Genomic DNA, 13,840 nt, shown 5'->3' with positions numbered 1-13,840 from the left:
TTCTGTGATGTTCTAATGTTGCGCATTATTTAAACTATTATGAAGTAATATCAGTCGTGTAATGGGTTTTTATTGTTCCTGACCTGCAGTGCTGCCTCAGCCTCTTCTAAAGCAGGTCTGGCTGCCTCCAGTTTCTCTTCGGCAATGGCCTTGTCCGCAGAAATGCTGTCAACTATAGCCTGCGCTTTATCTTTGACTTTTTGCACTTCCACTTTGACCTTTTCGGCGGCTTGAGCCTTGACGGTCACCTCCTTCAGCACCTGAAACAAAAATGAGAAAAGAAACGAAAATGCTAATATCAGTGTTGTCATTTCAGCAGCACGTCATGGTGTAATACAGAGTCTGAGGTTATTCATTTATCCTCCTAATGTTTCAGGGCTCAGTATTGATCTTTGCTTAGCCCGTGACTGGAAGGCAAGTCTTTTATCTAGTGGATACTTGATTGCTCTGCGCAGCATGCTGAATTTCATTAAGAACAAAACACAATGGAATATATTTTTGATACTTTTATAAGAAAAAATACATGGTGTGCAATACTATACTGAAACAGAGCAAGCTCAATCATTCATTCATTTTCTTTTCGGCTTAGTCACTTTCTTAATCTGGGGTCACCACAGCAGAATGAACCATCAACTCATCAAGCATATGTTTTACACAGCGGATGCCCTACAAAACAAGTTACAATCACTTAATTTTGGGATAAAACTAACTTATCATTAACAGTTTATATTTTTAGCTTAATAAACTACTTATTTGTTGCTTATTCATAGTTAGTAATGTAGTAGTTGGATTTAGATATTGGGTAGGATTAAGAATGTAGAATAAGATCATGCTTTTAAATTACTAATCAACAAATAAATTCAACTCTTAATACTAGACAGGTAATAAGCCAGTAATAGTGTGATTCATTACTTAAACTAAAATGTTACTGTATACTGTAATAAAAAAAGGTGGATTTTTAGATCACGGGTGGTTTCCGTTACATTAAAATGCTTCTGTGTACACGCAAATGTAGTGAAACTCAGCACCGAGATCTATTTTCTGAGGCTGTCTAATGAGAGCTCTTATAATTTGAGTGGAGTGCAGTTTAATTAGCACTGGTATTTTTAAATGGCAGTTGTTGCTTTTTTAAGGTGAGAAATCTGTGATTGCATCAGTTCTGACAAGTTACTGCACAGCAAGCTACAATGATGCAAATCTGATTGAACTATATATGAAGAAACACTAAGCTATAAATTATTTTTGCAAATAAAGAGCCGTGTTGAGAGGCATGTTTTAATGAGCATTTGGGGAATGAGAATTCATTTTAGAAATTAATAATTACTAAGAGAATTGTCATAACATACATTATGCATGCTCTCCCCGAGCATGCAGTACAGGTTATAACTACAGTCATGTAGTACATTATTCATTTTTTGGAGAAATATCTGCTTTGTCATTTTTCCCCAGGACTCAAACCTATCAATATCTAAGTAATAATCTGTTGCACTCTTGTTCCTGTACAGTACAGAATTTCATTTTTCAGATGATGACAGAATCAATCATATATGGAGGGAAGTGGACAGGGGAGACACATATAGGAGCCTTAACTGACCTGGGCATAGAGAGAGAGTTCTGTTGCCCTTTACGATTTAATAAATGATACAAGCCACTTTAAAATAGTTATAAATGCAAATAATTTTAGGAGACATGCAATAATTATCAAACACGTCCAGTGATTGAATTCTGCATGCTTATTTACCATATCAGCCTTCGCATTGGCTATTTGAAGCTCTTTCTCCTTCACCTCCAGCTCTTTGCTGAGAGCAGCAACAGATTCAGATGCCTCCTTGAGTTTCTGGAGCCCGGTGTTCATCCTATTGAAAGAATACACCATAAACTTATCTATATACAGTATACAGTTGACATAAAAATATTTCAAATGTTTTCCAAGTGCTGTTTAACAGAAAAGAATATTTTTTGTAATAAAAAATACTTACATCAATGTACTTACATCAAAAAACAAATACAATACTGTGTTTATAATGTATTTGAGAACACTTGTGGTGCTCTTGAGTTGGGATAGAGGTTGGGTTATGGACAGGTTTGGTGGCATGGGTAGGTTTAAGGGAGGGTTAAAGTGTAAGGGGTGGTGAACAGTGAATTTACAAATGTAATTGCAAAAGTTAGTTACAGATGTAATTACATACAGGTATTTAATCAAGCATAAGTAAACAGTAAATACATGTATTTACACAATAAGTACACTGTAACAAACTATTAATTCATGTGTAAGTACATATTAGTTAAGGCCACAATATAAAGTGGGACCAAAAATAATAACTAATTACTATTTTTATAACTGACTTTGCCATTTTCTTAGCCAATATGACACAATGTTCTACTTATTTTGCAATTAAAGTGCTATTTAGATATTAGGTTAACTAGGAAAGTTTTTTTTAGGCGTGTCATTGGAAAACAGTGGATTTCTTATATATATATATATATATATATATATATATATATATATATATATATATATATATATATATATATATATATATATATATATATATACATATATATATATATATATATATATATATATATATATATATATATATATATACATATATATATATATATATATATATATATATATATATATATACATATATATATATATATATATATATATATATATATATATATATATATATATATATATACATATATATATATATATATATATATATATATATACATATATATATATATATATATATATATATATATATATATACATATATATACATATATATATATATATATATATATATATATATATATATATATATATATATATATATATATACATATATATACATATATATATATATATATATATATATATATATATATATATATATATATATATATATATATATATATATATATATATATATATATATATATACATATATATATATATTCTCCCTCCATCTTCTCCATGACATGGTCAATAATGTTCATGCCTGGTGATGGCTGGACAATCATGGAGCACCTTCACCTTCTTTGCTTTTAGAAACTTTGATTCGGAGGCTGAAGTATGACAAGGAGTGCTATCCTGCTGAAGAACTTGTCTTCTCCTGTGATTTATAATGTAATGGGCAGCACAAATGTCTTGATACCTCAGGCTGTTAATGTTGCCATCAAGTCTGCAGATCTCTCACATGCCCCCATACTGAATGTCGCCACAAACCATACATTTTCTTTTTCCAAACCTGACTGATTTCTATGAGAATCTTGGGTCCATGTGAGTGAACAGATGATTCATCAGAAAAATCGACCTTCTTGTAGATTATCTACCTTCTACTCTTCCAAATGAGCAACTAGAAGTCAAGTTATTATTTGCTGCTCCTACAACTGGGATCAAAGACTTTTGTCAGGTGTACAATGATTTGCCTAATACCCTAACTTGCACAATTAACCAAATTAGTATGGGTAAGTCTTCAAATGTCACATTAAGCTGAATACTAATATCTTGAAAATATCTAGTAAAATATGATGTACTGTCATCATGGCAAAGATAAAGGAAATCAGTTTAGCGGTGAGTAGAACAAATATCTCTGTTAACAGAAATTGGGAAAAAACACCTATTTTATAAGTAGCTCAAAACATGGAACTATTTTTGTTTAAAATTAGTTTATTAGTATCATAGAAGGCCTGCACTCAATACAGTAGTTTATTAAATGAACAATAGGAGAAAATAGTTTGGTGTGACCTTTCGATGAAGGCTCATGGCCGAAACATTTGATTTATTTTTATTTATTTTTTGACGATTGATTCACCCTTATACTGTATATGACCGGGTATTTGAGAAGTCATGCGATTTTGACAACACCACAGCGCTGCTTATCCCAATTGCTATAACTTGTTATGACAGTAGAACACATAGGGAAATTCTCCAGACTCCATAGTCACAGGAGAATCCAATAAAATGAACTGCACCTACTGATAGTGCTGTTTATTAGGATGCACTGTTTGAGAGGTTTTAGCTCCCAGTTTAGTGAATAAATTATGCAAAGTTAGATAAAAATGCAAATGCACACATAAAGTGTGTGCACAGCACATTTTCCTATCTTGTGATAGATTGTGTAGGACGCAGCAGATTATCCGAGAAACTTTGTCGGGATTTTAAAGCATCACATCACAGCATCCAATCCACCATCTCCTTTACAAAGCCAAATAATGTTTTTTTTTAACTTTTTTTTTAAAGAAATACTCTACAGATTCATTTAATTAAAAAGTAGGCAGCAATTTATTTCAAATGCACAAAGCATTTTCTGTTCAACAGAAAAAAAGTTGGTAACACTTTATAATAAGGTTCATTAGTTAATGCATTTACTAACTATAACTAATCATGAACAACATATGTACATCATTTATTAATCATAATTGAACATTTACTAATGCATTATTAACATCCAAGTCCATGCTTGTTAACATTAGTTAATGCACCATGAGTTAACATGAACTAACAATGAACAACTGTATTTTCTTTAACTAACGTTAACTAACATAAAGAAATACAGTAGTAAATGTATTGTTCATTGTTTGTTCATGTTAGTAAATGCATTAATTAACATTAACTAATGAACCTTATTGTAAAGTGTGACCAAAAAGTCAATAAAAAGAAACTTTAAAAATTGTATAAACAGTCGGGTCCATAAATATTCAACCCAAGCTCATTCTGAAAACGTAGCCCCGCGTACGTTTCTGGAGACCGCGATTTACGTGGCCGGAGGTACGTGCATTTTGTTTTTTCAAGCGAATGCTACGGGGCGGAGCGACGCCGCTCCTCTTCTTCGCGTTCGTCGGCTGGGCTGACAGCTCATCTCCGTGTGGAGGGCTTTCCCGCCGCAACCAGTTTGTCCAGTTAGCTCGTCGTGTTACGTTGGCGGAGAAGAGGCCCGGAGGAGGAGGAGCCGGCCGCGGGGACGACCGGTTTCGAGTCGGTTCCAGAAATCAGGTAAGACAAAAACAGAATCCAAAAAATAAAGTGAACGAGTTTATTACGGGGCGAGAATGCGGTGAAATCCAAAAACCCGTGCAAAATCAGACAAGGGCTTTTCTTTTTCTGCACGGCTTTTGTAAATCGTCGCTTGTGTTTAGGGAAGAAGGAGGAGGAGAGTGGCTGGGTCGGCCGATTGGCCGGCCGCCCAGTCAATCGTTCAGTCATTCAGTCAGTCAGTCAATCGGACGGACGTTCACTCGACAGTGGCATCTGGTGGCTTTTTACGCGAGAACAGCGTGGGTTCGAATGGCGCGCTCGTGAGAGACATTTAAGACGCGAAAAAGCGCACACAGCGGCTTCTCCCGGATTTGCAAAAAACAAAAACTGCAAAAATATGTACCTCCTGGAACGTATTTCACGGTCTCCGGAAACGTTCGCGGGACTACGTTTCCAAAATGAGCCTGGGTTGTAAATATTTGGACATAGACACAGTTCTTACATTTTTAGCTCTATACACCAACACAATAAATTTGAAATGAAGGGAACAATGTGTGCCTTTACTACAAACTGTCAGCTTTAATTTGAGGGTATTTACATCCAAATCAGTTAAACGGTGTGGGAATTACAACAGTTTGCATATGTGCCTCCCACTTGTTAAGGGACCAAAATTAATTGGACAATTGCCTTCTCAGCTGTTCCATGGCCAGGTGTGCGTTATTTCCTCATTATCCCAAATACAATGTGCAGAATGTAATTGGGTTAATTCCAAGTGTGCTATTTTCATTTGGAATCTGTTACTGTCAACTCTCAAGATGAAGTCTAAACAGCTGTCACTATCAGTGACAACTGTTTGTAATTCCTACAATGTTTGTTATTCCTACACTGTTCACCTGATTTGGATGTAAATACCCTCAAATTATGGCTGACAGTCTGCAGGTAAAGCATATCTTGTTTGTTTCATTTTAAATCCATTGTGTTGGTATATAGAGCCAAAAAAGTAAAAATTGTGTCACAAATATGTCCCAATATTTGTGGACCTGGCTGTATATAAACTACTTTCATCCAAACTAAACTAAAAGGAATATGGCTTTCTCCAGAAACAAACAATATGGTAAGAAATACTGTGAAAATGTCCTTGTCTGTAAAAAAAAAAAATCAGTTTCAAAGGAAAATTTCAATGGAGAGCTAATAATTTTGCCTTCAACTGTATGGACTTCATTTATTAATGCAAGCTCTTGTAAATGTAGTTTTGCTTATACTCACCTGTCAGCGAGAGTCTGGACCTCTGAGTGCTTCTCTTTGTAGATGGTCTTGTAGTCATGGATGAAGGACAGGTAGGATTTGGGTGTGACATGCGTGGAACGTCGATACCTCTGAAAATAATCTGCACACTTTTCTGCCACCCCATCCTGAAAAGAGCCCATGCACTGAACCACTTCACTCTTTACCTCCAATGTGCAGTCAATGTCATACGTGGACAGGAAGTGTTCTGACACTGCAGCAAAAACAAACAAAAAGACATTTTTGTCTTATTTTTCTGCACAATACACACCATAGACCACAAAACCATTTATAATTGTCAAATTATTTTTTAAATTAAGATTTATATGTCATCTAAATGTTGAATAAACACACTTCCTATGCATGGTTTGTTAGGTATAGACAAAATTTGGTTAAGATTTGAAAATCTGCAATTTGAGGGTTCAAAAAATATATATAAAAATAAATAAATAAATAAATAATAATAAATAAAAAAAAAATAATAATAATAATAAACGGAGACTGGGAAATGCAACGCAGGCTCATTGGAAATATGTGTCCAGGGCTACACTTTTAAGGAACAGAAAAACATATCCCCTGGACTATGTGTTCTTGTAATTTTGTTTTCACAAATCCACTAGACGAAGCCATGTAAATTGTTCACAATCTCAAATACGTTACTGGGGCAATGGTTTCACATGTCGTGTCATGTAAATCCACTAGAGGCTGCTGTGCACATTTCTTGTCCATTTCAACATCCTTCTGGTGCACATCGATAAGAGAGACAGGTCAGCTTGTCGTCGTGCATATATCAGCTTGTTATCAACTGACCCACAAACCCCCTTCCTAAAAAACCCCGCCGATAGTTTTTTCAAAGGCAAACTAAAATGTACAAGCCATACTTTTACCATAGTATCACACTGCTCTTTTTTTGGGGAACACCCGTTGGTTCCACTCCACCTCCCAAGTCTGGTGCCATTCATGGTGAGATACTGAGCAATCCAGTCATGCGAGAAAACCCAGTCGGCCGGGTTACTGCCGCATATAATTTTTCACACAAAACACAGCCATTATGTACCTCGAGGCACATATTTCTCAGTTCTCAATAATGTAGTCCTGGGCACCTTTTCCCAATGAGCTTGTGTTGGTAAAATATATGCCCGGGGCTACATCTGCTTCCACTAGAAGTCACTGTGTACATTGTTGACAATGTTGCCATTGTTGCAATGTTTTATCATATGTGCCAATTCTCTAAAATCCATCAGAGGCTGCTGTGTACATTTCTTGTCCTACTGAGCAAACTCACCACACTGAAAAAGCCATCCAAACAGAGATAATCACCGGTGTAGCATGAAAAGAAACATAATTTGTCAATGGCATCATACCACCTCAATGTGTTCGTTTATCAAACAAACATCAGCCAGATGTAGCCCCAGGGACATATTTTGCTTTGTATACATATTTTACTTTATATACATTTTCTTAGATATGCTTTTTCACTGTTTCCAAAAGCACATACTACATCCCCAAATGAGCCAGTGTTGAAAACATCTAAATACTGTGTATCAAAAGAAATAACACAATTTTTAAAAAATGTCAAAAAAATTATTTTTAAATGTGTCTAAATTATATATTACCAGTGCAAGTTACTAATCAAAATTTAGTTTTAATATATAAAGCTACATTGAACATGATATTTTCTTAATATTCATATAAATGTAAGCATTAAAAAATCTATAATTTTGATCCATAAAGTGTACCTTTGCCTATTGCCAAAAATATACCTGTGGAACATATGACTGGTTTTGCGGTCCAGGATCACATCTAACTGTTTATATAGCTATGGCAATAAGCATGTTTATTTTGCAACAACTGATTGCTGTGATGCTTTTTTTTTTTTCATTGTCTCTCAATATGTTTCAATTATTGTTTGACGCTCAACTGCATTAACCTTTCTGTTCTTTCAAAGCAGAAGAGACGTTTTCTACATTGTGATTAAATTGCTTGAGGAAAATAGTGTGCCATTCCTAAATTACTTATTTTCTGCATGCTAAACAGTTCAGGCACTCTAATTTATGTGGACAGTAATTCATGCTGGTTATTTTTAGAATAGCCAATTAGAGTAAAATTTTATTTTAAGGTGTTCTTGTTACACTTGTTCCATGTACTATCTCTAAACTCACATACACATTCTATTCTTTCCATATAGTAATTACATGTAATTAAATAATTAATTAATTTGATTTACTAGTTACAGTAAATGGATAATTACTCTGTAACAAGGTTCTAGTCAAGAGTTACAAACTTATTTATAGCCAAAAAATCTTAGTTTTTTTTTTTTTTTTTTACGAATACAGGCAGGTTCAGATTGTGTACAATTTTTAGGATTGTTTTAGAATTATTTGTATTTTTTCTTACCTAGTAAAGCTTAAGGTTAGGTATTTTCCCAGCAAATGTAGGTTAATCACAATAAGATACATAATTTAAGACCAGCATTGTATATTTAAGACTTTGTTTTATCCGTAATAACCTGTTAAAGTTAGTTTTCATGTTAAAAAATGCTCAATCCCTTTCTTACATTTTTTGATAATACATTCCATTGTGTTTTGTTGCAGTGCGCTACAGAATCTTTGTTTCAATACAAAAACAATATTATTTGGCTTTTTATAAGGAAAAAATTCACCTAATTTTGGCGCCCGTGTGTGTGTGTCTATATATATATATGTGTGTGTATGTAAGTATGTATGTATGTATGTATTTAACATGTATGTATGTAAGTATGTTTATCTTAATGCCAAATAATAATAACTTGTAAAGCATCTTGCAAAACTTTTTAAATTGTTTGTTTTCTCAAAACGGATTCACAACTAAAAATTAAATAAAAACTATTTTGTTTTTAAAACTAAATCTTTACCTAATTTGACTGCTGGACTGCTCCATGATTGGGGGTGGGAGAACATTTGCGATGTAATAAACAAAAAACTCATTTTTTTTAGACCCTCATCATACAAAATCTAATAGAAAATGAGATTATATATAATGTATAGGTATAATTAATACTTCTATGTATTTATTTGGGGGTCCTCAGATTTCCTGGGGCCATAAGCGGCTGCTTACCTTGCTCATCGGTTAAATCTGCTCCTGTATATATAGTTGAAGTCAGAATTATTAGCCACCCTTTGAATTTTTTTCTTTATATATATATATATATATATATATATATATATATATATATATATATATATATATATATATATATATATATATATATATATATTTATTTATTTATTTATTTATTTATTTTTTTTCCAAATGATGTTTAACAAAGCAAGTACATTTTCACAGTATGTCCAATAATATTTTTTTCTTCTAGAGAAAGTATTTGTTTTATTTCGGCTAGAATAAAAGCAGTTTTTAATTGTGTAAAAGCCATTTTAAGGTCAAAATTGTTAGCCCCTTTAATATATATATATTTTTGATAGTCTGCAGAACAAACCATCGTTATACAATAACTTGCCTAATTATCCTGACCTGCCTAGTTAACCTAATTAACCTAGTTAAGCCTTTAATTGTCACTTTAAGCTGAATAGAAGTGTCTAGAAATATATCTAGTCAAATATTATTTACTGTCATCATGGCAAAGATAAAATAAATCGGTTATTAGAGATGAGTTATTAAAACTATTATGTTTACTATTGTGTTATACAGAACTTGGGGAAAAATATGTATATATAATTTTTGATATATACAGTATTAGGGCATTACAATCCTCAGCTTATTTTAGTGTTCTCCCTGGACCTCCTTGGGACTGACATTTCAAATGACTGACCTGCAATCAGAGCATCTTTGGGCCAACGGCTAAACCAGTCCATGGTGCATCCTGAAATGAGAGCAGGAAACTTCAAAGCCCGATTACGAAACCTCTCCCCGACTGGAGAGAAGCACAGAACCACGTGGAGGTTCTGCCTCACTCTGCTCATAAAATACTCATGCAAGTTTTCATTCGTGGGCGGTCGCCGTGGAAACTCCCGCTTCATGACTGGAATGAGGTCACTGATAATCTCGTCAATCTCATCTCGAGCAAACAGATTGGACACCTGTGGCAGACAGAATAATTCACACCTCGTTAGATTAAAAATAATCCTGGCATAATCTAGACATAATGGCATACCTGAGGAGGGGGAACAAATTATTTTAAGGAGAAGACATTTAAATGCATATTAAATGAACTATGAATCACTTAAGAAATGGTTCACGCTAATGTAAAAAAAATCGTATAAATTATTCATATTCACATCATTGCAAATCTGAAGGAGATATTCTAAAGTGCAAAAGATGCCATTGCACTTTGGTAATCGCTGGGGCCAGACGGATTCTGCAGACGTTTTTTGCTATTTCTGCAGAGAATTTTGGTAAACATCTGCGGATTTCTGCGGAATTATTTTGGGAGTTTAATAACTAAAACCTTAATATGTGAAATAAAAAATAATACCTTTTAAACTTTATTTAATGTTTACAATGCAAATCCAAGTAGATTCACTTTATTTGGTGGTAAATAAAGCAAGTTTGTCATATATTATCTCTACTAAAAGACAGAAAATATGACTTTCCAAACAGCATTGTACATAAATCAGATGAACATTTTTATATTAGTCTATAATATTACTATAATAATTTAAAAACTGAATAAATATAGATTTACACACATTTACTCAAGTAAATAAACAGAATTAATGATGGGCAAAATATCTGTGAAAATCTGCAGAATTCTGCAGGCGCAGATTCCGTGTGGGCCTGGTCATCGGATGATTAATATGCAGACAAGTGATAATTATAGCAGTGATAATTATAATTTTTCCTCATTTTTAAATGGACAGTTTATCCAGAACTGAAAATTCTGTCATTATTTACTCATAATTCACTTGTTTAAAATCTATTTTTTCTTTCTTATGTTTAACACAAAAGTCCTCCATTGTATTTGTTTTTTTCTACTATTAAAGTTTCTAACATTCATTCATTCATTTTCCTTCAGCCTAGTCGCTTTATTCTTCAGGGGTCGCCACAGCGAAATGAACCGCCAGCTTATCCAGCATATGTTTTAAGCAGTCAGTACTGGGAAACAGTACTATTTTAGTTTATTCAATTCAACTATATTGCATGCCTTTGGACTGTGGGGGAAATGGGAGCATCTGGAGGAAACCCACGCGAACATGGGAGAAAATGCAAACTCCACACAGAAATGCCAACTGGCCCAGCCAGGACTCAAAAGAGCAACTTTCTTGCTGTTGGGCCACAGTGTCAACCACTGAGCCACCATGTTGTCCACATTTTCTTTTGTGTATAACAGAAAAAATCTCCTAAAAGTTTGAATTGGACCCTTGCGTGAATTCCAGAATGTAGACTGGATGTCTGTACCAGCGAGTGCAATTTGACGTATTTGAACTTTCAGCATTAATTCATGAGAAACACTTGCAAGTCTTTCCAGACCACCAATCAGCGCGCTCTATTGTGCATGAGATGCAGCTTCATTAATATGCATGATAGCTCTGAAGACTGTACTTACCTGTTTACCTGTTTTTACTTGTTACCTGTTTAGACAGCATAGAGACGCCACGTTGTGTTGTCAACCATAATTAAAACAAGTGAAAGACGAAGAATTGTTTGGAGACACTGGTCGTCAGAGTTGCATTTAAAAATGTGCTGCAACAAAGGTTTTGTTCTCAATTCCCGCTATGAGAGTGCAGCTGGACTCACGTGTGGAATACAGTGGTCTGATAACACGTGACAAAAATATGTTTCATTCATTCATTCATTCATTCATTTTCCTGTTGGCTTAGTGCCTTTATTAATCTGGGGTCGCCACAGTGGAATCAACCGCCAACTTATCCAGCGTGTTTTTACGCAGCGGATGCCCTTCCAGCCGCAACCCATGTCTGGGAAACATCCACACACACATTCATACACACACATTTACACACTATGGACAATTTAGCCTACCCAATTCACCTGTACCACGTCTTTGGACTGTGGGGGAAACCAGAGCACCTGGAGGAAACCCACGCGAACGCAGGGAGAACATGCAAACTCCACACAGAAAGGCCATCTGAGCTGAGGATCGAACCAGCGACCCAGCGACCTTCTTGCTGTGAGGCAACAGCACTACCAACTGTGCCACTGGTTCGCCCTAAAGATATGTTTTTAGGGAAATTCGCATCTGGAAATGGTAAAATCCTCACTTGCTGCTCGTCTTCTTTTGCAAAAGACGCGGCTCCAGTTGGTGTTAATTGTCCTGTCTCTACAGATTTGGTAAGTGTGCGATCAATCACATGATCCTCTTGAAATTAGTTTATAAATAAACATCACTTAAAAAAAACTCCCAGAAGGACTACAAATGGGTTAGTGAATGGCTGTAACTTGGCATTATGTTTCACTTATGTTTGGCTAAAGTACTTCTGCTAATTTAACATATCTTAATTTTTAAAAAATAATTTTTATCCTTTGTTGTTTTTATTTCTTATACTTGTTTCTTTTATTCTCATTTATGTAAAGCACTTTGAATTAGTATTGTGTTTGAAATGTGCTATATAAATAAACTTGTATGACAGAGCAGCTAAAAAAGCTAGCTGTCAAGACTTATCCTGCATGTTCTTCTCTCTTTACAGAATCCTGGTTAACAACATGCACTAAACTCCATTTGTTATCGCTTCTGTCTTCCACATTGACGCAGCAGTCTCGCCTCATCAGTTTCCCAGCTAAACTCTGCAATCCTCAGCTCGACCGAGGGCTTGTCTGTTTCATTAATATTCTTGAGCAGGGCCATCTCTCCCCAGGTCCTCGAGTGCACTTCTCTTGTGCAGTCAAGTCTCTTTATATACTTAACAGTATGATTAATGAAATAACAGCCTTCACCAAATCCCACTGACTAAAAAAAAAACTCTTCTGTGACTTTATGTCAGCCTAAAATATCCAAAGAGGAGCATAATAATAGCCAGTTCTTCTCGAACCCCATTATTTATTCAGGAGATGGTGAGAAAGACACATTGGAACAGTGTTAATTAAACACTGATTTGTAAAGCTCTTTATTCCTCCTGGTGCTTATTCTCTTATCTTCCCTGTGGCTACCTGCTCACTTGCTTTCTTACACTTTAAGCAGTTAACCCTAAGCAGCCTCAGCTAATTATTATTTAGCAGATAGTTCTGACTGGATTCGTCTTTAATTAGCCCAGTGACCATTCCCAATTTTGACTGTGTTTGAAAATACTTTTTTTTAGCAAGCATATGTATTTAAAGGGCACCTATGATGAAAATAAACTCTTGGACAGAACTGTCTGTATGTATAGTGTGTCCACTGTCAAATTAGACTGATAAAAACCCAACATGTCTCTTACTGACGAAAAAATAGGACCCAAATTCCAGTGATTTTGAGGCCAACCGCAAAGTGACGTAGGAGTGTGGTTTTCCCCACCCACCAAATTGATTGACACGGTGCCATGTTTGATTAATAACATGTATACACAAGTCCACAGAACATTTTTTTGCAAATAAACTGGGATTAAAATATTTGTTGGAACTCTCTGTGATTTT

At 34.7% G+C, this 13,840-nt stretch overlaps 1 protein-coding gene across 3 annotated transcripts in view; it reads right to left on the bottom strand.

The window, feature by feature from the left end:
- dnah5 (dynein, axonemal, heavy chain 5) overlaps window positions 1–13,840 on the bottom strand; it is a 233,694-nt gene that overhangs the window by 80,564 nt on the left and 139,290 nt on the right. For all 3 annotated transcript variants that reach the window (XM_087286532.1, XM_087286533.1, XM_087286534.1), the window contains 4 exons: window positions 10,086–10,353; window positions 6,260–6,491; window positions 1,742–1,856; window positions 84–260 (listed from right to left, as the gene is read on the bottom strand). In XM_087286532.1, the coding sequence (XP_087142658.1) occupies window positions 84–260; window positions 1,742–1,856; window positions 6,260–6,491; window positions 10,086–10,353 (792 nt within the window). The remainder of the gene's footprint in view (window positions 1–83; window positions 261–1,741; window positions 1,857–6,259; window positions 6,492–10,085; window positions 10,354–13,840) is intronic.

The sequence above is a fragment of the Danio rerio genome, chromosome 16 (assembly GCF_052040795.2).
Source record: "Danio rerio strain M-AB ecotype USA chromosome 16, GRCz13ab, whole genome shotgun sequence".
In the NCBI taxonomy this organism is placed as follows: domain Eukaryota; kingdom Metazoa; phylum Chordata; class Actinopteri; order Cypriniformes; family Danionidae; genus Danio; species Danio rerio.
This window is presented reverse-complemented; position numbering and strand designations above follow the sequence as displayed.